At 47.4% G+C, this 25,986-nt stretch overlaps 1 protein-coding gene across 2 annotated transcripts; it reads right to left on the bottom strand.

Annotated features, from left to right (window-relative positions):
* Positions 1-941: 941 nt before the first annotated feature.
* Positions 942-25,986, bottom strand: SLC10A6 (solute carrier family 10 member 6). Of its 2 annotated transcripts, XM_047799003.1 has the most exons (7): positions 25,920-25,986; positions 25,288-25,558; positions 12,278-12,396; positions 10,258-10,346; positions 7,301-7,476; positions 3,668-3,825; positions 942-2,225 (listed from the first exon to the last, which is right to left on the bottom strand). In XM_047799003.1, exons 2-7 carry the CDS (start codon positions 25,542-25,544, stop codon positions 2,044-2,046), a joined length of 981 nt encoding a protein of 326 aa, XP_047654959.1. In that variant the 5' UTR covers positions 25,545-25,558; positions 25,920-25,986; the 3' UTR covers positions 942-2,043. The 2 variants fall into 2 exon arrangements, with proteins under 2 accessions (XP_047654959.1, XP_047654958.1); XM_047799002.1 differs by lacking the exon at positions 25,920-25,986 and having other exon boundaries at positions 25,288-25,664.

Genomic DNA, 25,986 nt, shown 5'->3' with positions numbered 1-25,986 from the left:
CCCCGAGCCTTGATACCACGCTGTCCCCTCCTGCATCTATCATGGTCCTACCTCCCAACTCTGTACAGATGATTTATGGAGGAGGTAGGCCCAGAAATGCTGTAATAAACATTCCTTTAATCTCCAAAAGAAAACACATTATAAAGGAAGTTCTGTGATAAAGGTAGCACTTTGTATCCGTAGAGAAAAGATGAAGGATTCAATATACGATGTCAGACGATTAATTAGATTCTTAACACACCCTAGAGAAAAATAACTTCAGAGTGGAATAAACATGTACCTATTTAGTCCAGAAAAGTAACAGAAAAACAGATGGGGAATATTTTTAATAATGTATGAACAGAGGAGGATGGGGTTTAGCTACAGCCAGACAGTATCCACTGCAGCTAGTAAGTATGTGTACAGACCCCGAGAGAGCTCCCTGAGAAAGGGCCAAATACGTTGTCAAAAAGAGATCCCTTTACACTTGACCATCTACACACAAAGATAAACAGTCTAACATTTGACAGATATTAAGGTCAAAAACATTTCTAAAAAGACTAATACAGCAGAACATGTAAAAAATATAAAACTTCTCTACAGCAAAAGACATACAAAAACAGAAGACAAAAGAGAGGGTCACTGTCTGTACACTGTTAAAATGTATCAATCAAAAAAGGAAAAATGGGAGTTCCCGTCGTGGCACAGTGGTTAACAAATCCGACTAGGAACCATGAGGTTGAGGGTTCGATCCATGGCCTGGCTCAGTGGGTTAAGGATCCGGCGTTGCTGGGAGCTATGGTGTAGGTCGCAGACGCGGCTCAGATCCCGAGTTGCTGTGGTTGTGGTATAGGCTGGTGGCTACAGCTCCAATTGGACCCCCTAGCCTGGGAACCTCCATATGCCGCGGGAACAGCCCTAGAAAAGGCAAAAAGACAAAAAAAAAGGAAAAAAGACAATACAGAAGCTGGCAAAAGACATAAAAAAGCAAGCGGTCATGAAAAAATACTCATAATTTTAACAATGCAGTTTTAAATGAGCTACCTTCACAAAGCAGAATGCTCCTTCTTAAGACGGGTGGGACTGGGAAACCAGACGCGGGCAGGCACCGCGAGGCATCGCTGCCAGAGGGCTCTGTCCCCAACATTCTAATGTGCGGTCAGCCTGGCGGTTCAAGTCCAGAAAGTGATCCGACAAAAAGACCTGCATGAAGACACCGGGGTTGGTGGCAGCGCTGTGATTCCAACAAGTCGAAAGCGAGCTCGGGGTCCCTGAAGAAGGGACAGGTTTAAACCGCCGTCCTTCCACGCACCGGAATCCTTCCATGAAGCCGCTGTTGCACGGAATGAGGTAGGTCAACACGGACTGACTTGTAAAGATGCTCCGTCGTAGGTCACTAAGTGATTTACGAAACAGTACATGTGGAACCAGCTCAGTGTTTTTAAAGTGACATAACAGAAGAACAGACACACGCCTGTCTCCAGGGCCAGGAAGCTCAAGTGTTCTTTAAATTCCCTCTAGGCTTACGTTACATCTACAATCCAAACATTTTTTCAAGCCGTTAAAAAGTTAACCATCATCTGAGAAAAGACCCTGTTTTTTATGAGCTGTATGCTTCCTCCCCGATGCCCCAAAGGACTTGCCCCAAGTCCAGAAGTCAAGTGGTCCCGACTCTGTCCCTGCCCTGCAGGATGAGGTGACATCTGTACAGAGTGGCAAGTCAGGTGAGATGAAAAGTCACAATCTGAGGATAACCTCGCACACCAGCGGGGATGGCTCCTCACTGTGGGAGGAAACAAGCACACAGAGCAGCCAGACAATACACCCGTGAACCCCGAAAGGAACCTGAAAGAGGCAGCACACATCCTCAGAACAGGATCCTGTACCAACTCACACCCACACGAAACATAAATATGTTAACGTTTGACACGCAAACATTCCCGTGAGCCCTGCCAGCGAGCTTTGCCCATCGGCTCTGCGCTGTCTTTACTGGCCGCTGAGGAAGACAGGGGCCCCTCAAGCCAGCAGGTCCCCACTTGGCACGTGTGATGTGGCCAGTTGGTTCTAGAGCCTAGTGGAGATCCATGGGACTGCTGGCCCAGGAGTCAGAGCAGCCTCTTCATTCACCTCTAAGAAAGCACCAGTCTCGGCAGGGCAAGTGGACCGCTTCTGGTGGCAGGTGTCTGCACAACCTGGGCTCCTGCTGCTGTGTTTGTTCTTCAGTCTCCTCTTGTACATTTTATACGCTGGGTGTTAAAACATACCAGTATGAAACATCACTTTGGCAAAGACTATCATTTGGGGGTTTGCGATGGAAATCCCTATTTTTATTTTTTAAACTTTAAACTTTTTTTTTTTTTTTGTCTTTTTGCCATTTCTTGGGCCGCTCCCGTGGCATATGGAGGTTCCCAGGCCAGGGGTCGAATCCGAGCTGTAGCTGCCAGCCTACGCCAGAGCCACAGCAATGCGGGATCCGAGCCACGTCTGCAACCTACACCACAGCTCACGGCAACGCCAGATCGTTAACCCACTGAGCAAGGGCAGGGATCGAACCTGCAACCTCATGGTTCCTAGTGGGATTCGTTAACCACTGCGCCACGACGGGAACTCCCCTATTTTTATTTTAAATGATGTTTATTTCTTCCATGATAGCTGGTGTACAGTGCTCTGTCAATTTTTTGCTGTACAGCAAGGTGATCCAGTCACACACACATATATTGTTTTTCTCACATTATCCTCCATCCTGCTTCACCACAACTGACTAGATATAGCTGCCAGCGCTATACAGCAGGATCTCATTTGAAATCTATATATTTTAAATCTACCGTCTGTGAACCTACATGACACTGACTCCAAAATGATGTATTTTTGGCTGCCAGGATAAACAAGCATATAGTCGACAATTTTAACATCTGTGTGTGTATTATATATCATACTACATATCATAGTTTAAAAATATTTAACAGCCATTCAGCATAATTCTTAGTCCCAGAAGTACTGTGAAATAACACTTGGAAGACTTCAAGCAAGGCTTTTAAAAAATATATGTAACAGTTCCCTGTGGCATCGCAGGTTAAGGACCCGGTGTTGTCACTGCTATGGCTCAGGTTGCTGCCGTGGTGTAGGTTCAACTCCTAGCCTGGGACCTTCCATATGCTGAAAAAATAAGTAACAAGGAATTATCAGCCACATGATATCCATGAGGATGTGGGTTCCATCGCTGGCCTCGTTCACAGCGATGGAAGGATCCAGCATTGCCGCAGGTGTGGCGTAGGTCACAGATGCGGTTTGGATCCTGAGTTGCTGTTGCTGTGGCATAGGCAGGCAGCTGCAGCTCCAATTCGACTCCTAGCCTGAGATCTTCCATATGCTGCAGGTGCAGCTGTAAAAAGTCAATACATAAAATGTCTTTTTTGAGATAAATGATTGTTTACAGAAAGTTCTGATAGTGCGTTGTTTTTGTGACGCATATTTGTTTATAATTATAAGCGCACTTTCACATAGTTTTTTATATTTTCCTGTAAAACTTCCACTGTGGCAAAGGCTCTTGTCTGTGGACTTTTATTTTCCCCAGAAATGTCCGGTTAAAAATGTATCATACGGGCAGCACATATAAACTCAGATTGAAAAAGTGGTAAGTTGGGTCAACAATTTTCAGTCAGGTCTACACAGTGGAGGCTTCACCTACCGGCAACAATGAGAAATCCATCCAGCAGCTGGAAGAGTCCATAGGCCAAAGGGAAGCTAAGCACCTGGACCAACTGCTCGGCAGTGAAAGATAACTGAAGCATGGTGATGCACATCTGAATATTCTGAGCCCCAGTTTCTAAGGAAATCGTCCTGCACCTACCAACGGGAAACATTTACATATCAGCAATAAGCACTATTCTGAAACCTTCTCTTCCACACACTGATAAGAGTGAGCCATGAGCTGAAGCCTGTAAAAATGTGTACTTGTTCAATAATCACTGACGGGCTACTCCGTAGGAGGTCACCGGAGCGATACCTCCAACTAGGGCTCCACGAACACGTCCCCGGGAATCTGGCTGAAAAGACAAGCTCTGCACATAGAAACCATGCAAGACAAGGCACGACCAATGGCAGGGAGAGGCTGTAGAAGTTCAGAAAAGTGGTTCGCGAAGGCTTCCCTGAGGAAGAGTGGAATTAAAGGACGAAAGAGGGGAAGAGGCATTAATGGGGGGGAATGCTTGACATCAAAGCTCCAGGGACAGGTTCGAACTTGGCCTATTCTGTAAACCCGTGAGGAGGGGAGGGGGGAGGGTCACGCAACAGTGTGAACCCCACACCGCAACGCAAACACGAAGCCCCACGTGAAAACAAAACGTCGACAAGGGTTTCTTCGGTGAAAGGGTTAGTAATAAGTTTTTATACTTTCCTCTTTGCTGTGTTTTATCTGTTTTATAAGTTCCAGAGAGAGGAAGGGAAACCTTACTTGAAAAAGAAAGGCAAGGAGGAGAAACGGGAAAACACAGGCCCTCAGAGGAGACTGGGTCAGGCAGCTTCCTCTTCTCTAATTTACAAAGGGCGTCTTCAGGTTTTCACAGACGTCGGCAGAGAGGAGGAAAGGGGGTCTGATACACCGGCTTTTCTATGCAAACTGGATTGGGATGTGGAGGTCACGAGAGTGGGAAACGTGGTTACGGGTACGGGGCAAATTCCGGGATCTTCCTTTACTTCTAATTACCCGGATGCTTGGACTCCTTCTCCAGCCCACCCTCACCTCCCTCAGAGCCCGTCAATAACCTGACACGCTTAATTAAGCTGCACGGCTGGACCTCACGCCTGGACCATCCCCAAGGCAAATGCAGTATCTCAGTCCTGATCTTTCTCAAGCCATCAGGTGTGAAATAAACACGATGGCTGACTACACTTTGCTACAGAAAAACCTTTTCAGATCCAATTATATTTCAACTCCTCAACAGTCTGTATTCCTAATAACAGTGGGCCCTCTATCCACAGGCTCTGCATCCACAGGTTCAACCAACCTTGGAGCAAAATTCTTTGGGGGGAGAGTTCCCTTAGTGGCTCAATGGGCTACGAACCCAACTAGGATCCATGAGAATGTGGGTTCGATCCCTGGCCTTGCTCAGTGGGTTAAAGATGCAGTGCTGCCGTGAGCTGTGGTGTAGGTCGCAGGCACAGCTGAGATCTGGAGTGGCTGTGGCTGTGGTATAGGCCAGTGGCTACAGCTCTGATTCAACCCCAGCCTGGAAACCTCCATATGCTGCAGGTACAGCCCTAAAAATCAAAAAAAAAAAAAATTATTTGGGAAAAGAAAAATTCCACAGGATTCCAAACAGCAGGCAATTCTTCGCATAACATTTGCATTGTGTTAGGTCTTCTGAGTAATCCAGAGATGATTAAAGTATATGGGGCATGTGCACAGGTTACGGGCAAATACTGCGCCATTGTATATACCAACCGTACCCTGGATGTTGGTATCTGGGGGACGCCCTGGAACCATTCCCTGCGGATGGAGCTGTACTGACCTCATACAGCCAGGACCAACTCTTGACTCTACCACATCCTGGCTCTATGAACCTGGTCAGGTTACCCAGCTCCTCTGAAGGGTGGGCTCATCTGCAGAACGAGGTACCAAGAGTACCTACCCCTCAGACTTGTAGTAAGAAGTAAACGAGGTACATACACTTGACAGAGCCTCACCAAGTGCTTGGCACCATCCCAAATGCTCCCCAAGTGGACAACAGTGTAAAGCCAATGGAAAATTTCCCAAACAACCCCTTTGCAGAGTGTATTTTTCCTCAATAATTCTTTTCTGATTTTAAAAGTAGCACATACTTGGGAGTTCCCATCGTGGCCAGCAGAAACGAATCCGACTAGGAACCATGAGGTTGTGGGTTCAATCCCTGGCCTCGCTCAGTGTGTTAAGGATCTGGCATTGCCATGAGCTGTGGTGTAGACCGGCAGCTGTAGCTCTGATTCAACCCCAAGCCTGGGCACCTCCACATGCTGCGAGGGGAGCCCTAAAAAGCAAAAGAAAAAAAGAGAAAAAAACAAAAAAGCAAAAAAAAAACCATAGTACATTCTCATTGAAAAATTTAGAAAATCCAAGGAAATAATAAACTAAAATTACTCTGAACCCACTACTTAAAATTAAACACTATTAGCCTGTGGTAGGTTTTCCAGTATCTTCCTAAGCATAAAATTATTTTATTTTCTTCTACAAAATGGGAATCAAAATACATACGGTTTTCTTTTGTTTTTCAACTAAATTTCAGGTAGTTTCCAAAAGCACTGAAACTGACAGATCACATTCCATCACGTACACACGGCCGTGAGTCAAACTTCTGCCTTTTGTTAGACATCTGACTTGTTCCTATTTTTTATGTTCATAAATAACACTGCAACTAAATTCCTTGCACATCCATATTTGTGTGCTTATCTGACACTGCTAGCTTCAGGACAGATATCTAGAAGTAAACTCACGGAGTTAATAGTATAAATACTGATAAAGCTGCTGACGTAACTAAATCGCTCTCCACAAAGTTTGTGCCCCTTACGTCCCTCCAGCGTGGTATGTTTACTTCCTCCGCAGGCACAGCACTATCAAGTGCTACATTTTTAACATTGCGCAATATTTATGTATCATGCGCCCCACCTTGTAAGGATAACATTTAAGATAAAATCTTACCTTATTCCTCAAGTTTGTCCTCTCTTCTCCTGCCCTTTCTAATGAGCACTTTTTTTCTTAATGGTTTTGCACCTGCAGCCTATGGACGATCCCAAGCCGGGGACTGAATCCGAGCCACAGTTGCAACCTGCACCACAGCTGCGTAGAGCTTTTAACCACAGATCCTTTAACGCATTGCACTGGGCTGGCCTCTAAAGCAACCAGAGCTGCCGCAGCTGGATTCTTAACCCGCTGTGCCACGGCAGGAATTCCCACAATTAGCACTTTTTAAAAATGGGCACAAACAATCGGCAAGTGCTTAAGTGTTAGGCCTTGCTTGTGCCCTATGGCGCGAGCTCTCTATTTACTGAAACCATCTCGCCCATCCTTTGCGACCCTCAGAATAAGGAGAGCTGTGTCCAGATCACAAGCAGTGCTCACACCCTGACCCTGAGTTCACAGATTACGACCTGCCGCCCACTTGGCCTTGGTTTTCATTTACCTGCAGAATTACCAGGATCTTTTCAGGCTCTTTATGGTGAGGTGTCCTGTCCCACCCACGTCACAAGCCGAAACTCTGCTTCCGGACACGGCCGGGCAGCAAAGCCTACCGATGGCAGTAGGTTTAATTTGTCCTCCTTATAAAAGCTGGTGGATCGTTAACTGTACCTCTGCCAAGACTGGTGGGCAAGAAGAGCCAGCAGAAAGCCCGTGACGTGGCCGAGCAAAGGGAAGATGAAGCCGATGGTCAGAAGAACGCCGTCTGAACTCCAAGATCCTTTGGCCAGCACCGCACCAGCAACCGCGACCAGCAAGAGGAGGACCCCGCCAACGATGGCCCCAGCCTCAGGCAAATGAACAAAAGAGATACATGTCAACACCAGGGGCTTGTCTTCTTTTCTTCTTTTCTTCTTTTCTTCTTTTCTTCTTAGGGCCGCACTTGCGGCATATGGAGGTTCCCAGACTAGGGGTCCAACTGGAGCCACACAGCAACGCGGGATCCGAGCTGCGTCTGCGACCTACACCACAGCTCCCAGCAACACCGGATCCTTAACCCACTGAGCAAGGCCAGGCATCGAACCTGCAACCTCATGGTTCCTAGTCGGATTCATTTCTGCTGCACCATGATGGGAACTCCCACATCATGGTCTTTTTGCAAAATCCATCACTGCTCTAAAAGCCTTGGAAACAAGGAGTTTTAGAACAAAGAGGGGACTGAGTGACCCCTGAATCCGATCTCGTTTTGGAGTGAAGAAAACTGAGACCCAAAGTGGTCAGGTGACTCGGCTGAGCGAGAATGGGAGGAAGCGCAACAAGGCCAAGTCTTCTCATTTTAAGAGAAGTGTCTTCCCTTTCAAGCCAAGGGGTTTGCAGGAAGGAGTGGGTAGTGGAGCCTTTCATGAATAGGACAAATCTGTGAAATAAGTGAAGCGCCTGATGATTAGCATCCAGTGTTATAACACAAACCTCTCACACCCCACACAGGGGGCCTCTTCTCTAAGATCTGCCTGACCAGCCGCCACCCTCCTCCCAACACCCTTTATTCTTTTGGCTGTGCCTGAGGCATGCCAAAACTCCCAGGTCAAGGACAGAACCCACGACCCATGCCACAGCAGTGACAAAGATGAACCCCTACGCCGCTGAGCCACCAGGGAACTCCCCACCACCCGAACAACTTCTTCTCCAAATGAAGTTTACCTGTGCTTCATGAGACAACCTGAGCCAAGATTAATACAACATGAGACGTAACAATAGATACTCCTATCCTCTCCCAAATGACGCTCTCTCTCTCACTTTTTGTTATTTAACAGAAATGAAAAGGCAACAAAAATTCTTTCCAGTGGTCTGCCTTTTAAACCAGATAGAAAAGAAGCAAGATGCAGAGTGATCTGGGGAAAATCGGGATTGTGGCAAGCCCCCATTCGCACCATGCAGACGGCAAACGAAGCGCCCAGTTACAGCACCGACTTTGACTTAAGATGATCCAGGGCAAGGAGGAAGACGGCCTGAGGGAACCAAACCAAAATACAAACAACCCGATGGGCCGCAGATGCGTGCTGGGGGTCGCTTCCACTGCTTCAATACGGGGAGAGACTGGGTGTCTGCCTAACAGGAAGACGCTGGGTGCACAAAGGCCTTGGACTGTAGACAGCCTCCTGCTGCTTTCTACCAAGAAGGGAACTTCAAAGTTTAAAAGCTACCAAGAGCAACTTGTTCAGAACATGAATCAGATCTAAAATGAATAGAGCATGAAGACAGCCCAAAATAATGATTAAATCACGACCTACTTTGAACGAAGGTGCTCTAGAACACTTGTGCAAGTTATTAAATATTTTGTGCCGGTGGAGTTCTCCTGTGGCCCAGTGAGTTAAGGATCCAGCGTTGTCTCTGCAGTGGCTCGGGTAGCTGCTGTGGCAAGGGTTCGATCCCTGGCCTGGGAACTTCCACGTGCCATGGGCCTGGACCAAAGAAACAGCGAATCCAAGACAGAGTACTTGAAAAGTGAGAGGTTCCCATGGTCATGCTCTCTCCTCTCGTTTTACAGACAAAATTCTAACCGCCCACCCGCCTGCCACACTGGAACCTTCCTCCCACGGAAACAGCCACGGCGCCACGTGCAACCCAAAGGCACAGCACGAACCCTTCCTGCCGCGCTCGGCGCCCCTCGGCCAGCGGCTTCTCAGCCCCTCTTCCCTGGCGCTTCGTGTCGCTGGCACTGAGGGTCCTGTCCCGCCGCGGGGAAGCCGCGGCCACTTGCGGAGGCAAACGGAGGGGCCCGACCCGTCGGGGTGCCAAACATCCGCCGCTTAAACCGAACCAAACCATAAACCCCAAAGGAAAAGGAACCGCGATCGGTTCGCGGCAGGAACAATCAGCTCCAAATGTTTCTTTCTTCAGAGATGCAAAAAGGAACGGCAGCTTTTTAAAAAGTCTTCATGAAAGCAGGACACAATGAGGCGTCATTTCTAAAGCAACACACAACGGGGAAAGGGGCCAGGACCGGAGGAAGGGGACACCACCGCCGAGAAGGCCTCCAGGCAAGCGAGACGATTTAAAAAGCCATTTAACAAGGGCACTTGCTGGTTTCTGCAGCAGACAAAAGACAGCCCTGGAAAGTGCAGGGGAGGTGGGGGCTCCAGGTCCCACCCCTCGCAGGCCAGGCGCCGTCCCCTGCGCTGGGGGGCGTCATCGCCACACTTCCTCGCACGCGGGCCGCAGCCCCTGCCCGCGGGTACAAAGGGCCCAGGGGTGTTTCCGGAAGAGCCCTTCATCCCGCTGTCCCCCAAACCCCGGCTCCGCCGCAGGTGCCCCTCTCAGCCCTCACCTGAGAGCACCTGCGTGACCCTCGGAACGATGGGCCTTCGCAGGCCACACGCGGAACTGAGCTTTCCTGTCACTGAAGCTCCAGTTCCACACCCTGCGGGCTGTCACAAGCCTCCGTGCACGGGCGTGACACAGCAGGGCTCAGCACTGGAGGACACGGGGAGGTGGATCCAAACACGCAGGACAGGTAAGGAAAACGGCTGGCAGGGCTGTATCTGTGCGCCCGCGTGCTCTGGGCAGCATCCTGCGTCTGCCAAGTGTCTGGGCCTGAAACGCGCTCGCTGCCCCAGGGACCAGCTTACCTTGAGAATAATTTTGGACTGTTTGGGCCACTTGTAATTCACACAGATGCCGAAGGCCACCGGAATGGCCAGGCACATGAGGGTGATTCCTGAGGAGAAGAAAGATCTGTCAGACAGTGTCCCCTCGGACCCCGACGGCCCGCCTCTCCACCATTAATGTCTATTCCAATTAGATAAAAGCTGTCATTAAAGCCGCATTTTATTTCTGCCTGCACCTCCGAATTTTTGTTTCAGATCTTTGGAAGACGGTCTTTGGAGGGTACAGATACTGAATGCCACCACACAGGGTCTGTCATTGCTCTCAGAATCCCTCTGACAACAGCAGGGAATTTTAGAGACAAATAAAAACAAAGATTAGAAACAGGAGGAGCCTTGGATGTCTGCGACGTGCTTTGGTGGCTGTGTGGGGTCAGCACTCTACGACTCTAGCTCTGATTTCTCTGTTTGAAGCCAGCGGGTGATTTGCTTATTACAAGACCAAAACAGCATGTGTGACAGAAGCCAAAGCAAGGGCTCGTCTCTGCTGATGGAGCCAGGTAACCCAAAGGCAGGTAGAAAAACGCCTTTTCATTCACACAAGTGAATAAAGACCCTGAGGGCAGGCTCGACAGAGCAGAGGTCTACTTGCCAACGAGATCCGCACACGGGCATTTCTCCAGTTCCGCTTCCCCGGTCTGGCCGTTTGCAACACGGCTCCGAAGTCATGAATTGTTTGTAACGTTTTGGGCTTTAATTCTTTACAAGAGTCTTTTAGAATACATTATCAAAACAGAAGGTAGTAGGAGTTCCTTTGTGGCTCAGTGGGTTAAGGATCCAGCATTGTCACTGCAGCAGTTCTGGTCACTGCTATAGTGAGGGTTCAATTCCTGGCCCTGGAACTTCCACATGCCACAGAATGAACAAAAAGAGAGAAGGAAGGGAAAAACAGGTAAATGAGTGATCCGAAAAAGTTACCTGTAAAGTCATGATTTCTAAATTAAGATTTCCCTCAAATTTTACAAGTTCAGTGGGCTTCGGCTATTCCCAGCAGGAGGCTCTATTCATGGTTTTGAAGTACGGGCCAGGGGTTGTGATCCCGCTAAGAGATTACTTGCGACTCCAGATGGACACTTTAGACTTTAAGAATCGCAGTTCCTACCAATCCTCCAAAGACTCTGATCAAACCAGAACACGCATGTCATCTCGCCAGGTTTTTCTTACAATCCTAGTGAGTCCACGAGCTCTCTAGAAAAAGGGCAGAGTTTAAGGAGATAATGAAAGAGAGACAGTGTGGTGTGACAAGTGACTATGCTTCAATGATTAGTTATCAGGATGATTAGTTATCAGGATGATTAGTTTACCCGGCTCAGTGAAGAAGTCAAGGCTCACGGTGAGGTGAAAGGTAGAGCTGGGGAGCTAAAGCCACTGTGACTCAGCTAACCTGCGGCTCACGTGAGTCTAACGTCTTCTACTGAATGATGTAAAGGTGGTTTGGTTTGCGGGTTGTTTTTTTGGGGGGGGCGGGGGGGCAGTGTGCAGTGGCTTGATGTAGGATCTTGGTTCCACCTAGGGACTGAACCCAGGCTGCAGCAGTGAAAGTGCTGAGTCCTAACGACTAGACCACCAGGGAACTCCTGAGGGTTGCTTGCTTTTTAATGAGTAGGTTTTCTGACTTTCTTTTTAAAAGTGAACTCTTGTAAGGGTTCAGAGCTTGGACTTTTCCATCAGATTCCTGAGTTAGAACTCCAGTTCTGCATTTACCAGCTGCATAACCTTGGTGGGTCAAGCCATTGAACTTCCCTAATCCTGAAAATACAGGAAATGAAACTGGTAAGAGAGTCCATACTGCAGGATTTGGTTGTCAGGATCACTGCCCAACTATAAATGTAACTGAGTAATAAAAAATGCCATAATAATGGGAAAAACGAATCTATCCTGTAGGGTTTCTTGGAGAACTGGTGTAGAGGAGACCCATGACAAACAGCAGCCATCACCGTCAACCTTACTATTACTGCGTTCACGTCACGAGCCCCATACAGACCCATGTTCTGGTACGGGATGGTGAGCCTCTGCTCAAGACTCCGGGGCAAGGTGTAGAGGTAGAGGCAGAGCGGCATCATTCCCAGGGCGGCCACCGTGGAGCAGGTGGTCATACTGATGCTGAAAGCAAAAGCAAAGTGATGCATGAGAGGGAAAGGTGAAATGAGGAATTGAGTCCGCACCAAAAACAACTCCTCGGGCACTTCTCAGCGATTACCAAGGAGAAGTTGCTTGAAACTCCCACCTGTCTTACTAATCGGAAGATGACGGCTGCATCTGTGGCCCAGAAATTGGCTACCAGTTAACTCACATCTTACAAGCACTTATTGTCCTAAACAGTCTGCATGTCATTGTATGTTTTAATTTTTTTTCCACATACAGTTCTTTATTGAGATATAATTCATAGGCCACAAATTTCATTCATTTTAAGCGTCTTTTGTACATGAACATATTATTCTATGCTATTCTATTTCCAGAATATTTTTTTTTTCTTTTCTTTTTAGGGCTGCACCTGTAGCAATATGGAGGTCCCCAGGCGAGAGGTCGAATCAGAGCTACAGCTGCTGGCCTACACCACAGCCGCAGCACTGCCGAATCCGAGCCACATCTGCGACTACACCACAGCCTGCCGCAACACTGGATCCTTAACCCACTGAGCAAAGCCAGGGACCGAGCCCCAATCCTCATAGATATGTGTTGGGTTCTTAACCTGCTGAGCCACAGTGGGAACTCCTTGCAGAATATTTTCATCACCCCGAAAAGAAACTCCACTCTTAACAGGCCCTCCCCATTCCCTTCTTCCCCCAGCCCCTGACAACCAGTAGCCTACTTTCCGTCTTCACAGGATTTTGTCCTTATCTCAGCAATACAACGAGTGACAGCCTCAAACAGTAAAATCGGGGGAAATAAGCTAAATGGAAATGACACAGCTGTCTTTCAGGCCAACAAAATGTTTCACCGTAAAGTTGCTGGCTGACAAAACTGCCCCGACTGTTTACAGACCTGATAAATGCTGCCCGACCACGGAGGCGAGGCACACAGACCCTCATACGACCCGACCCCAGGGGTCAAGTGAGGGTTCGTTCCCTTCGACACCAGGCGCCGAGCATCTGGACACACGCTAACACTCATCGTTTGAGTCCTCAGAGCAGACGGCCTCACGTGCAGCGTGTGCCAATCTGTGTCCGCAGCACAAGTGGCCGAGAGACTGAGGCTCACCAGCTCCCAGCCCGCTGAGCAGAGGAAGGAGCCCCTGCGTGGGGCTAAGATCCGCTGTAGAGAGAGCAAGTGTCCTCCAGCACTTTCTCAGGCCCCAAAGTCACCCATCAGTCTTTTATTTTTGTGTGTGTGTGTGTTTTTGCCATGTCTTGGGCCGCTCCCGCGGCATATGGAGGTTCCCAGGCTAGGGGGTCAAATCAGAGCTGCAGCTTCCGGCCTACACCACGGCCACAGCAACGCGGGATCCGAGCCGCGTCTGCGAACTACACCACAGCTCACGGCAACGCTGGATCCTTAACCCACTGAGCAAGACTAGGGATCAAACCCGCAACCTCATGGTTCCTAGTCGGATTCATTAACCACTGCACAACGACGGGAACTCCCCCCATCATTCTTCCTCATGGTGTGAATCTCCATTTCCATCAAAGTGCCCTGCCTATAAAATAACCTGTGATTACCCTGACATTGCCTATCAGCAGAACGTGTGCATTCTCGGCAAAGCAGGAACCATTATACTTCAACGATATTAAAAACGCTCCTGGGAGTTCCTGTTGTGGGGCAGTGGAAATGAATCCAACTACTATCCATGAGGATGTGGGTTTGATCCCTGGCCTCGCTCACTGGGTTAAGGATCCGGCACCACCTCGAGCTGTGGCAGAGGTTGCAGACGCAGCTCTGGTCCAGTGCTGCTGTGGCTGTGGGGTAGGCCGGCAGCTGCAGTTTTGATTTGATCCCTTGCCTGGGAACATCCATACTGCAGGTGCAGCCTAAAAAGAAAAAAAAAAAAGTAAAACTTTGGAGCTCCCTGGTGGTTCAGTGGGTTAAGAATCCAGCGTTGTCACTGCTGTGGCTCAGGTTTAATCCCTGGCCCAGGAACTTCCATATGCACTGACACGGGGGGGGGGGGGGGGGGGGGGAGGAGAGCTTCTAAAAAAAAGTTCTTTTTTCCTTACCAAATACCAGATTTTTCTTGTTTCTTAAATAGTTTCTTGTTTATTTTTGGCCATACCCATGGCATTTGGAAGTTCCTGGACCAGGATCAAATCCAAGCCACAGCTGTGACCTATGCCACAGCTGCAGCAACCACGGATCCTTAACCCACTGCACTAGCCTAGGATCAAACCCACACCTCAGCAGTGGTCCGAGCCACTGCAGAGAACACCAAATCCTTAAGCTGCTGTGCCACAGCAGGAACTCTAGATTGTCTTAACTAATGTTTTCATAGTGTTTTGTACACGACAGAGCAGATTATTTCCACATAGGTTTTTCTTTTCCAACTTTTCCGAGAGGTTCTTGCATATATCTTATTCTACATGAGATTTAAAATTATTTTATCCTATTAAGAATGCTTGCTTTGGCCAAAGTCTTCCTCACTAGGGAACAGATAAAGGAAGAAAAGCAGTTTGCCACACACAGCTCTCAGACCCCTGCATCCACCAGGACTGTGTCTGGGACACCTTTCCAAACGCCTAGTCTGTGGCAGTGCTACCTTCCTGGCTCTTCATACCACCACATCCTGAAAAGAATTCCCTATTGCATCATTTTAATGTTGAACTTCTGAAGAACAAGCACGGCTTTGGCTCAAACAGCAGAACAGTACGATTCCCGGCTCTGCGAGGCAAAGTGTGAGATTATAGCAGATTCTGTATCCTCGACTACAAAGGAAGTAGCCATTCTTTCTTTTTTTTTTTTCCTCTCTTGAGGGCCACACCCTCGGCATGTGGAGGTCCCCAGGCTAGGGGTCGAATCAGAGCTGCAGCTGCTGGCCTACACCACAGCCACAGCCACACGGAATCCTAGCCTCATCCACAGCTCACAGCCATGCCAGATCCTTAACCCAGGGAGCAAGGCCAGGGATCAAACCCGCGTCCTCATGGAAACTACTCAGGTTCGTTGACCACGGAGCCACGGCAGGAACTCCTCCTTCCATTCTTTGTACACCTGTTCAAGCCCACGATGTCCACAGGGACGGCAAGGACGGTGACAGACGACCCTGGCGCCCTGCCAACAGCTACAAACGCCAACGAAGCTGGAAGAGCCCACAGCGAACCCATGTGAGTGCAGCGGAAAGCCACACCTGTGTGGCATAGCCGTGAAATCCCAGCGTGGCATAAAGACAGGATGTGGTCAGCTGGGTCTCTTGCCGGTTCACATGCGGGGAAACTCGTGCCAGAATCTGACTTCAGTAGAACAAGATTCCACTTGCACAAAGAAGAATGGCATCGCCGTCCCCGAGTTACTGAGAATAACAAGTCAGATTCTGCAAGTCTGGACAAACAGGTAAATCCTGAAACTCCTTTAAAACATGGAAATTAGACACAGAGGCAGTAGAGTGTAGTATCGGGAAGTACACCATTTTGCAGTTGGAGTTTAAATTATTCGAGTGTTGTTTTAGTTTGAAAGCAATAAACTCAGGAGCTCTGACACTCGAAACTATGAAAGTATACTCTTGCTTCCCCACTGGGAAAAAATTTTTTTTTTCCTTTTTTGGCCACCCTGAGGTCCATAGCGTTCCTGGGCCAGGGATCAGATCCAAGCCACACTTGCAATCTACACTGCAGCTGCAGCAACGTTGGATCCTTAACCCACTGTGCCAGGCCAGGGATCGAACTGGCGCTGCCACAGAGACAAGCTGGATCATTAACCCTCCTCGCCACAACAGGAACGCCAAGAAAAGAAGTGTTTTAATTATCTAGCCAGCCAGATGGACACGGAGCATGCTGTAAGGGCAGATCAACAGACTCGGCCCCAGAGAAGAGGCCAAGGCCGGGTCTTCCCTCCGCAGATGGAAATGCCGCTCCGTCTGCTTCTCAAGAGCAATAACCAGCACTTATTGAGCACCACCTGCTAAGGATCAAACCTCATCACACACATTTTCTCTTTTCGTCTAGACAACAACCCTCCGTGTGGGTATTATTTCCACTTTCTAGAAAAGGAAACTCAGGCACACAGTGTTATAGAAACTCACACTAAGCCATACGGATTCAATCTAAGTTCTGTCTCTCCAGACGAGCTTCGGTTCCCCGCCAGGCCCTCTGGACAGACCTCAAGACTCTGAAGGCCTATGTCCAGGGTCTCTGCCGAAGGACCAGGAGTTTCTTTACAGCTCAAAAGTGCAAACTGGCCACTGAACCCCCAGGCTCCACACCACCACCAAGAGTCAGAATTCTTCCTTTGCTCAGGGAAAAATAAAGCCTGTATATCAAAAGTTATCAAGCTAAAAACAGTGGTGGGAGCTGCCCTGGGTTATACCAATAAACCACATTTCAAGAGAAGTTTTTGTAACACACAGGGACAATTAGAAACATCCTTTCAGGGAGTTCCTGTTGTAGCTCAGCAGAAACAAATCTGACTAGGATCCACGAGAATGTGGGTTCAATCCCAGGCGTTGCTGTGGCTGTGGTGCAGGCCAGCAGTTGTAACTCCGATTGGACTCCTAGCCTGGGAACTTCCATATGCCACAGGGGCCGCCCTAAAAAGCAAAAGAAAAATTCCTTCAGTCCTCCGTCACTCACGCACATCTATCGAGCACCTGCCACCACCAGGCTGACACTGAGCACTTACGATGAACACGCCCTGGGGAAGCTCAGGGCCCTAGCACGGAGGCCAGTCAGCAGCCCGGCCACTGCAGTGGCCGCCGACAGTTTTTGTGCTGGGGGACAAAGAGGAGAGGCATCTCTGTCGCTCAGGAGAAACACTAAAAACTGAGGTGGGAGGGGGGATACTTTGATTTTATAATTTGCTTTTGTTTATTGTCACAAAATACTTAAAAGAACGTCAGGGGGAAAAAAAAAAAGAAAAAAGAACTTCAGATCCACTTCTGGTTTATGCCCCAAAGAATTGAAAGCAGGGACTCCAACAGACACCTGCTCCCCCATATTCCCAGCGGCCTGACTCACAGCAGCCAAAAGGTGGAGACAACCCCAGGGTCCACTGCCGGATGAAGGAATAAACAAAATGCTTATGTACATACGACTGATTATTACTGAGCCATAAAAAGAAATGAATTCTGACACCCGCTACAACACAGATACACCTGGAGACATGATGCTGAGTGAAATGAGCCAGACACAAAAGGACAACTGTTCTATGGTTTCACTAACATGAGGTACCTGGAGTAGCTGGATTCACAGGAACGGAAAGTAGAAGAGAGGCTGCTGCCGGGGCCTGGAGGGAAGGAGGGTTCGCTGTTGGAGGGACACAGATTCGCTCTGGGAAGGAGAAGACGTTCTGCAGATGCGGGCGGTGATGCGGCCACGCCGGTGTGAATGAACTCAGCGCCGCGGGACTGAACACCTACCAGTGCTAGAGGCTACTGATGCATATTCCACCACAGCAGGAAAAGGAATTCAGAGAGTCTAACCCACGATTTTACAAACGAGACCTAGAGAGGAAGACTGCTCAAAGGCACACGGCTCCTTTCACAGAAACGAAAACACAGACCCCTGACGGACACAGGGCTCTTTGGCCTGCCCCATATAACAATCATGACGCATAGAGCATTTTGTGCCAGCTAGGACTCGAGGCACTTTTTTTTGGGGGGGGTGGTTGTTAGGCCTGCACCCACGGCATATGGAGGTTCCCAGGCTAGGGGTCGAATTGGAGCTGCAGCTGCAAACCCGCCATCTCATGGTTACTAGTCGGATTCGTTTTCACTGTGCCACATCGGGAACTCCTCTAGCACTTTATTAACCCATTCAATGCTTGCAACAACCTCTGAGATAGCTTCTGTTTCTGCTCATTTTAGAAGTGAGGACACTAACGCATAGAGAATTGAGATACTCTGATGAAATGACCCAGTTAGTAAGTGAGGGTTGGACTTAGCGGCCCAGATGCGTGCACTAGACGACAGCACCGTCCTGCCAGGTCTCGGGGTTCACGTCCACCGCCCGAAGCAAGACTCCTGCTCATCCTTAGCACAGTAGGTTGCAAAAGGTGCCAGTTCTTTACCCCGCTCTTTTCTTTGCTCTCTGCACCGTGACTTGGCAGCTCATTCCATCAAGAGGCAGCAGCTGCCTCTCCAGGTCTTGCTTCTGAGCTGGCTGTGCCGTGTGCACTGGCCAGTGGGATGCCGTGGAAGGGATGATGAACGGGCTTCAAGCTCAGGCCTCAAGGGACCTTGGTGAGCTGCTTCTTTTTCAGAACCCAGCTGCGGTCACATGGCTACGTCTAGGCACCCCTGCCCGAGAAGGAGGGACCACATGGACAAGAGCCTAGGTGTCCCAGCTGAGGCCATCCAAGACCCATCTGCATCTAGCCGGTCCCCAGACATGTGCGAGGGCCCTGCCCATATCAGCGGAGCCCACGCCTAGGACAGGATAATTTCCAGGCTCTTCATACATACAGGCCAATGTCTTTCCAGAACCATTATAACTGAGGATGACTGGAGAAATGGACAAGGCCACTTGTCACTGCAGACTCTGAGGACAACGGGCCAAAGAAAGTTGGAAAAGTGTGGGGTATATTTAAAGAACGGTTGGTCCATTTTGACTACAGACCAGTCGTGCTTAAAGGGTTAACAGGAAGTAAACCTACAGAGGTTGGTTAGACCTGGTTTAGGTTCTACCCATTTTATTAGCAGGGGTTCAGAAGCCTTTATTTGTATAACACGTTCATTTTCTCCCCACAATACCATAAAGGAAGTACTGTGACCTCCAGTTACAGAAAAGAGGTCCCAAGTCAGAATACAAAGATGGGCAGCCAGACCTCAGAGCCTGCCTTATCCGCTTACTACAAAAACATGATGAGGAGTTCCCTGGTGGCTCAGTGGGTTAAGGATCTGGCATTGTCACCGCTGTGGCACAGGTTCGATCCCTGGCCCAGGAACTTCCACATGCCACGGGCATGGCCAAAAAAAAAACAAAAGCAAAACAAAACCATGACGGAAAGACTGAAGGTAGAGAAAACATTGTGAAGAATTGTGGCCGAGAAAGAAATTGTGGGGGTGGTTCCTGCTGTGATCCCCGGCCCAGAGCAGCGGATTAAGCATCCAGCATTGCCACAGCTGTGGTGTAGCTGGACTGGGAACTTCCATGTGCTGCCAGCGTGGCTGAAAAAGAAAATGTGGGGGACTGACCTGAGGCGACAGGAAGCCACAGCTATGGGCGACATCAAGAGGGTGAGCTGCGGCAGGAGCCACAGACTGAGAGAAGGACGTGAGGACGAAGGGCGTCATGGGGCTGCTGCGATGAGGAAGGAGCCCAGGTGACTGCAAAGGACAACTGGCCTCTGCATCCGAGACTCCGAGTGCACAAACCAGTCCAAAGACTTGTGGTTGCCAAGGGGGCGAGGGGAGAGAGAGGGATGGGCTGCGAGCCTGGGCTCAACAGATGAAAATTACTAGAATGGATAGACAATAAATTCCTACTGCAGAGCACAGGGAACTATGCCCAGTCTCCTGGGACAGAACGTGATGGAGAATATTTTTAAGAAGAATGTATATGTATGTATGACTGGGTCACTTTGCTGTACAGCAGAAATTGGCACAACACTCTAAGTCAACTATACTCTTTTCTTTTTTCTTTTTTTTTTCTTTTTTTCTTTTTTTTTTTTTTTTTTTTTGCTTCTTAGGGACACACCTACGGCATATGGGAAGTTCCCAGGCTAGGGGTCAAATCAGAGCTACAGCTGCTGGCCTACACCACAGCCACAGCAACACAGGATCCAAGCCATGTCTGCAACCTACACCACAGCTCACAGCATCACCGGATCCTTAACCCACTGAGCAAGGCCAGGAATCAAACCCGCATCCTCTTGGATATTAGTGGGATTTGTTTCCGCAGCGCCACAACAGCAACTCCATAAACCAACTATACTATAAGAAAATCTGTTTTAAAAAACTAGTTCAGGAGTTCCCCATCATGGCTCAGAGGAAACGAATCTGACTAGGAACCATGAGCTTGCGGGTTTGATCCCTGGCCATGCTCAGTGGCTTAAGGATCTGGCATTGCTGTGAGCTGTGGTGTTGGTCACAGACACGGCTCAGATCTGATGTTGCTGTGGCTGTGGCACAGGCCGGCAGTTACAGCTCCAATTTGACCCCTAGTCTGAGAACATCCATATGCTGCGGGTGTTGCCCTAAAAAAAAAAAAAATACTGTATTTCCTATTTGCAAATTTTACTGAGAATTAAGTTTTATTACTCTTATATCTGTAAGCTTTTGAAAATCTAATATGTAATCCCCATTTTAAATTTTCATTTTTTAGAATTTAAAAATTTTTGCTTGTTTTTGGTTTTGCTTTTTGTTTGTGAAGCTCATAATCAAAATTTTATAAGAAAAAAGGGAACCTGACCAAGGAGGTGAAAAACTTATATGCTAAGAACTATAAAACACTAATCAAGGAAATTAAAGAGGATTCAAAGAAATATAAAGATATTCCATGCTCCTTGGTTGGAAAAATTAATATTGTAAAAATGGCCATACTGCCCAAAGCAATCTACAGATTCAATGCAATCCCTATCAAATTCCCCATGACATTTTTCACAGAACTAGAACAAACAACCCCAAAATTTATATGGAACCATGAAAGACCCAGAATTGCCAAAGCAATCCAGAGGAACAAAAACCAAGCAGGAGGCATAACTCTCCCAGACTTCAGGCAATATTACAAAGCCACAGTCATCCAGACAGTGTGGTACTGGTACAAAAACAGACATACATACAGACCAATGAAAGAGAACAGAGAACCCAGAAATAAACCCAGATACCTATGGTCAATTCATCTTTGAAAAGGAAGCAAAAACATAAAATGATAAAAAGACAGTCTTTTCAGTAGGTGGTGCTGGGAAACCTGGACAGCTGCATGCAAATCAATGAAACCGGAACACAGCCTCACACCATGCACAGAAATAAACTCAAAACGGCTGAAAGACTTAAACCTAAGACAAGACACCAGCAAACTCTTGGAAGAGAACATAGGCAAAACATTCTCTGACATCAACCTTACAAATGTTTTCTTAGGTCTGTCTCTCAAGACAACAGAAATAAAAGCAAAAATAAACCAATGGCGGGAGTTCCCTGAGCCATGAAGGGTTGGGAACCTAACGAACCCAACTAGGAGCCATGAGGATGTGGGTTCTCCCTGGCCTCGCTCAATGGGTTAAGGATCTGGCGTTACCATGAGCTGTGGTATAGATCGCAGATGCGGCTTGGATCACGAGTTGCTGTGGCTGTGGTGTAGGCCAGCAGCTGCGGCTCCTATTCAACCCCTAGCCTTGGAATCTCCATATGCCATGGGTGCGGCCCTAGAAAGCAAAAATAAAAATAAAAAAATAAAAATAAACTAATGGAACCTAATCAAACTGAAAAGCTTTTGCATGGAAAAGGAAACCATTAAAAAAAAAAAAAGACAAGCTACAGAATGGGAGAAAATAATATCAAATGATGCAACTGACAAGGGCTTAATCTGTAAAAGATACAATCAATTTATACAACTCGACAGCAAAAAAAAATCAACAACCCAAAACCAACAGCAAAAATGGACAAAAGACCTGACTAGACATTTCTCCAAAAAAGATACACAGATGGCCAACAAGCACAGGAAAAATGCTCAACATCACAAATTATTAGAGAAATGCAAATCAAAACCACTATGAGGTACCACCTTACACCTGTCAGAATGGCCATCATTGACAAGTCAACAAATAACAAATGCTGGAGAGAGTGTGGAGAAAAGGGAACCCTCCTGCACTGTTGGTGGGAATGTAAATTGGTACAACCACTATGGAAAACAGTATGGAAGTACCTCAGGAAACTAAATATAGAACTACCATATGACTCAGCAATCCCACTCTTGTGCATATATCCAGATAAAACTTTCATTGAAAAATATACATGAACCCAGATATATTCCAGCACTATTCACAATAGCCAAGACATGGAAACAACCTAAATGTCCATCAACAGATGAATGGATTAAGAAAAATGGTATATATACACAATGGAATACTACTCAGCCATAAAAAAGAACAAAATAATGCCATTTGCAGCAACATGGATGGAACTAGAGATTCTCATACTAAGTGAAGTAAGTAGAAAGAGAAAGACAAATACCTTACATCACTTTTATCTAGAATCTAATATATGGCACAAATGAACCTTTCCATAGAAAAGAAACTCATGGACTTGGAGAAAAGACTTGTGGTTGCCAAGGGGGAGGGAGAGGGAGTGGGAGTGGGATGGACTAGGAGTCTGGGGTTAGTAGATGCAAACTATTGCATTTGAAATGGATAAGCAATGAGATCCTGCTGTATAGCCCATTACAGCCCTGCTGTAATGTGAGAAAAAGAATATTATATATATTATACATATATTATTATATGTGTAGGACTGGGTCACTTTGCTGTACAGTAGAAATGGATAGAACCCGGTAAATGAACTATCATGGAAAAAATTAAAATCATAAAATAAAAAAAGGGAAAAGTAGCTAATATTTATTGCATACCTACTCTGTGTCTGGCATTCTGCATATATATTTCCTCCTTAAAATACAGTGTTGTGGAGAATGGGTAATTTTAACCCTGTTTTACAAATGAAGAGATAAGGCTCGTAGGTGAAATAATCTGACCAAAGTTAAAAGCTAATTAAAAGGAAGTAAAATGGGCTTTATCTTTTATAGGCTTCCTATTAATTGGTGTTTCTACTGTAAAGTTGGTTAATAAGAGATGAAGGTAACGAATGTTCTCCTTCCCGAAGCAGAAGCGTTGGAGAAGAACGTTTAAAGATTTATGCTCCCACTCAGAACAGAAGATAGAGCTTTGTTATTTAATAATTGGCACACCAAAGAAAGTGCCTCAGTTTCAGACTGACGAGAAACAGATGTGACTTTCACGCTGCACTCTGCCACACTCATTTGCAGCATTTGGCAACCCACTTAACCAATCTGAGTCACCATTTTCTCAGCTGTAAAATTCATACTAATAAAAGGTCATTTACAAGGTTATTATGAAAGCCAAGAAAGAAGGGAAAAAGAACACATGAAAGCATCAACCCCTGTGCCTGTCGGGGGACTTAATAAATAGGTTTCCTTTCTCTTTCCCAAAACTTTCCGGTCCTGGAATTTATCGCTGTTATAGGGACTTCGTGTAAAGAATACTTGCCATTTCCCAATTATTACGTTAATGGTCAACTTTATTGAATGTAAATTAGCAATGCACATTAGCAGGGTTTTTTGAATTAGCAATGCAGGTGATTCATTTCAAAACTTTGATAAGTGGGTAACTAAAACCACAGCCAGATGAAAATTAATTACGGGTCTGCTTGGCATGAGCCCATTAAAATGTATAGGTGAAATGAGTTCCATATGCTAAACATTCAGCACATGCAGGAAACTGGAAACCCACCAGCAGCGGACTCACCCATGTCAACTCCCAGCACAGTCAGCACCTCTGATTCATTCATTCATTGTACAATAAATCTCAACGAAATGACACACGTCGAACAAAGCCTTAAATTCATAAGGACTTCTTTCCCTGGGCAAAAGGTGAAACAGTTTGTTCCTAAGTAAGCAAAGATTCTAGAAAGACCCCAGCTTTTAGCCCTTTCATTTTCCCAATTGTGACGCCTCTATTCTTTCCTCTAATGCTCTTTTTCCGGCATGGAAACAAGTATTCCAAAATATATAAGATCAGTTTATTCTCATTAAAATGTAAACGAATGGTGAAGCCGAATGTCTCCCAGGGGTATTTATCTCCCCTGTAATTGGGAATAAGGACACCGGCTTCCATGAAAGGAGGGAGATGCTAGTACTGAACCTAAGAATCTGAAAAGCAACAAGAAGAAATCATTTTAGTCTTGAAAGTCTTTATGTTGTTCCCAAATCCACTTGACAGGCCACTTAAAACGGTATGTCAGAGCTCCCTGGTGGCTCAGTGGGTTAAGGATTTGGTGTTCTCACTGCTTTGGCGTGGGTTCAATTCCTGGCCGGAGAAGTTCCTCATGCCACAGACAGCACCCCCCCAAAAAAAGGATATGTCTACCACATAACACCTGTTGCTCCTTTATCCAGTCCCCCAAAATACTTTTTTTTTGCTTTTAGTAGCCTGAAGCCTTTATTTTTTAAAAAATATAGTTGATTTACAATGTTGTGCCGCTATACAGCAAAGTGACCCAGTCATACATACACACAGACATTCTTTTTCCCCTATTATCGTCCATCGTGGTCTATCCCAAGAGCCTGGATGTGCTTCCCCGTGCTGTACAGCAGGACCTCATTGCTTACCCATGTTCCAACATAAAAGTTCGCATCTACCAACCCCAAGCTCCCCGTCCATCCCACTCCTCGCCCTCCCCCTTGGCCACCACAAGCAGTCCCCCAACATACTTATTCCATCAAGTAGATGCCCAGGCATCACTTGCCGATTAGAGCTATGAGGGCCTCGCTCTGGTTATGGTTACGCCGCCGCCGCCGCCACCACTGCAGTAGCTACCAGCCACTGCTTCACTTCCTGCGATTCTGAATCTACGTCCTGGGAGACTGTGAAACCAGGACGGTCATGATGGTTAAAGCCATCCGTGTGGCCGCTGGGTGAGGAGACCTACCTTCACTACTGCCTATGAACCCACCCTCTGCTCAGAAAGGCAGCTGCCAGTACCACAGGGACCAATCACGGCAAAGTAAAATTCAAGCTCCGAAAGGAAAGTCCTTCCAGGACCGAACGAGTCTCTGTAAAAAGTTTCCCACTGGACCCTGTACCCAGATTGGCAGAGCTTTTAACATCGACGCATCAGTTACCACCCCCCACCTCCCACCCGGAGCGCTACCAGGCGAAGACAGGTCCCCTGGTGTAACTTACCTGAGGTCCATATCTCCATCCACCCAGAAGGTGAAAATGTTGGAGACGGTTCCCCCTGGGCAGCACCCCATGATGAGGAGAGCAATTGCTTGGACTGGCTTCAGAGAGAAGCTCTTGACCAGGAGATAGGCTAGAAGAGGCATGAGTCCAAACTGGCAGAGCAGTCCCACGGCGATGCCCCAGGGTCTCCTGATGTGCAGCCATAGCTTCCGGATCTCCACCGAGCAGCCCAAGGAGAACATGAGCAGGCCCAGCATCACGGCAGACACCACTGTGAAAACAAGTTCCAGGTTCCCATGTGCCTCCAGACCCACCGGCACCTCCTCCTCCGAACGGTTGGCAAGGCAGGCTGAGCTGCTGGAACAATTTGCTCTCATCTCCTTATCTCCTCTTAAGGCAGCATCCCAAATGCACGTCTGCCGTGATGGCTGGGCGGGTCTATCCCACTGCGTTTTGTAATAAAGCAACCAAGTCACACGTGGAGAATCATTCCAATAGCTATTGGCCGGCCACGGGATTCATCCTAATAGGATCGATTTATTCATGAGTGGCATTATAAAAGTAATTATCATGGGCATGAAACATAGAATAAGCTGTGGTAACTAAGGCTTTCCACTTCTGTTCTTACTCACCACTGAATACTGAAGTGCAATGAGACAGGCAGACTTATTATCAAGCGGAGCGGCTGGTACGTTGTCA

Source organism: Phacochoerus africanus, chromosome 10 (assembly GCF_016906955.1).
Source record: "Phacochoerus africanus isolate WHEZ1 chromosome 10, ROS_Pafr_v1, whole genome shotgun sequence".
Classification (NCBI taxonomy): domain Eukaryota; kingdom Metazoa; phylum Chordata; class Mammalia; order Artiodactyla; family Suidae; genus Phacochoerus; species Phacochoerus africanus.
The sequence above is the reverse complement of the archived record's forward strand: the minus strand, read 5'-3'. Positions and strand labels throughout refer to the sequence as shown.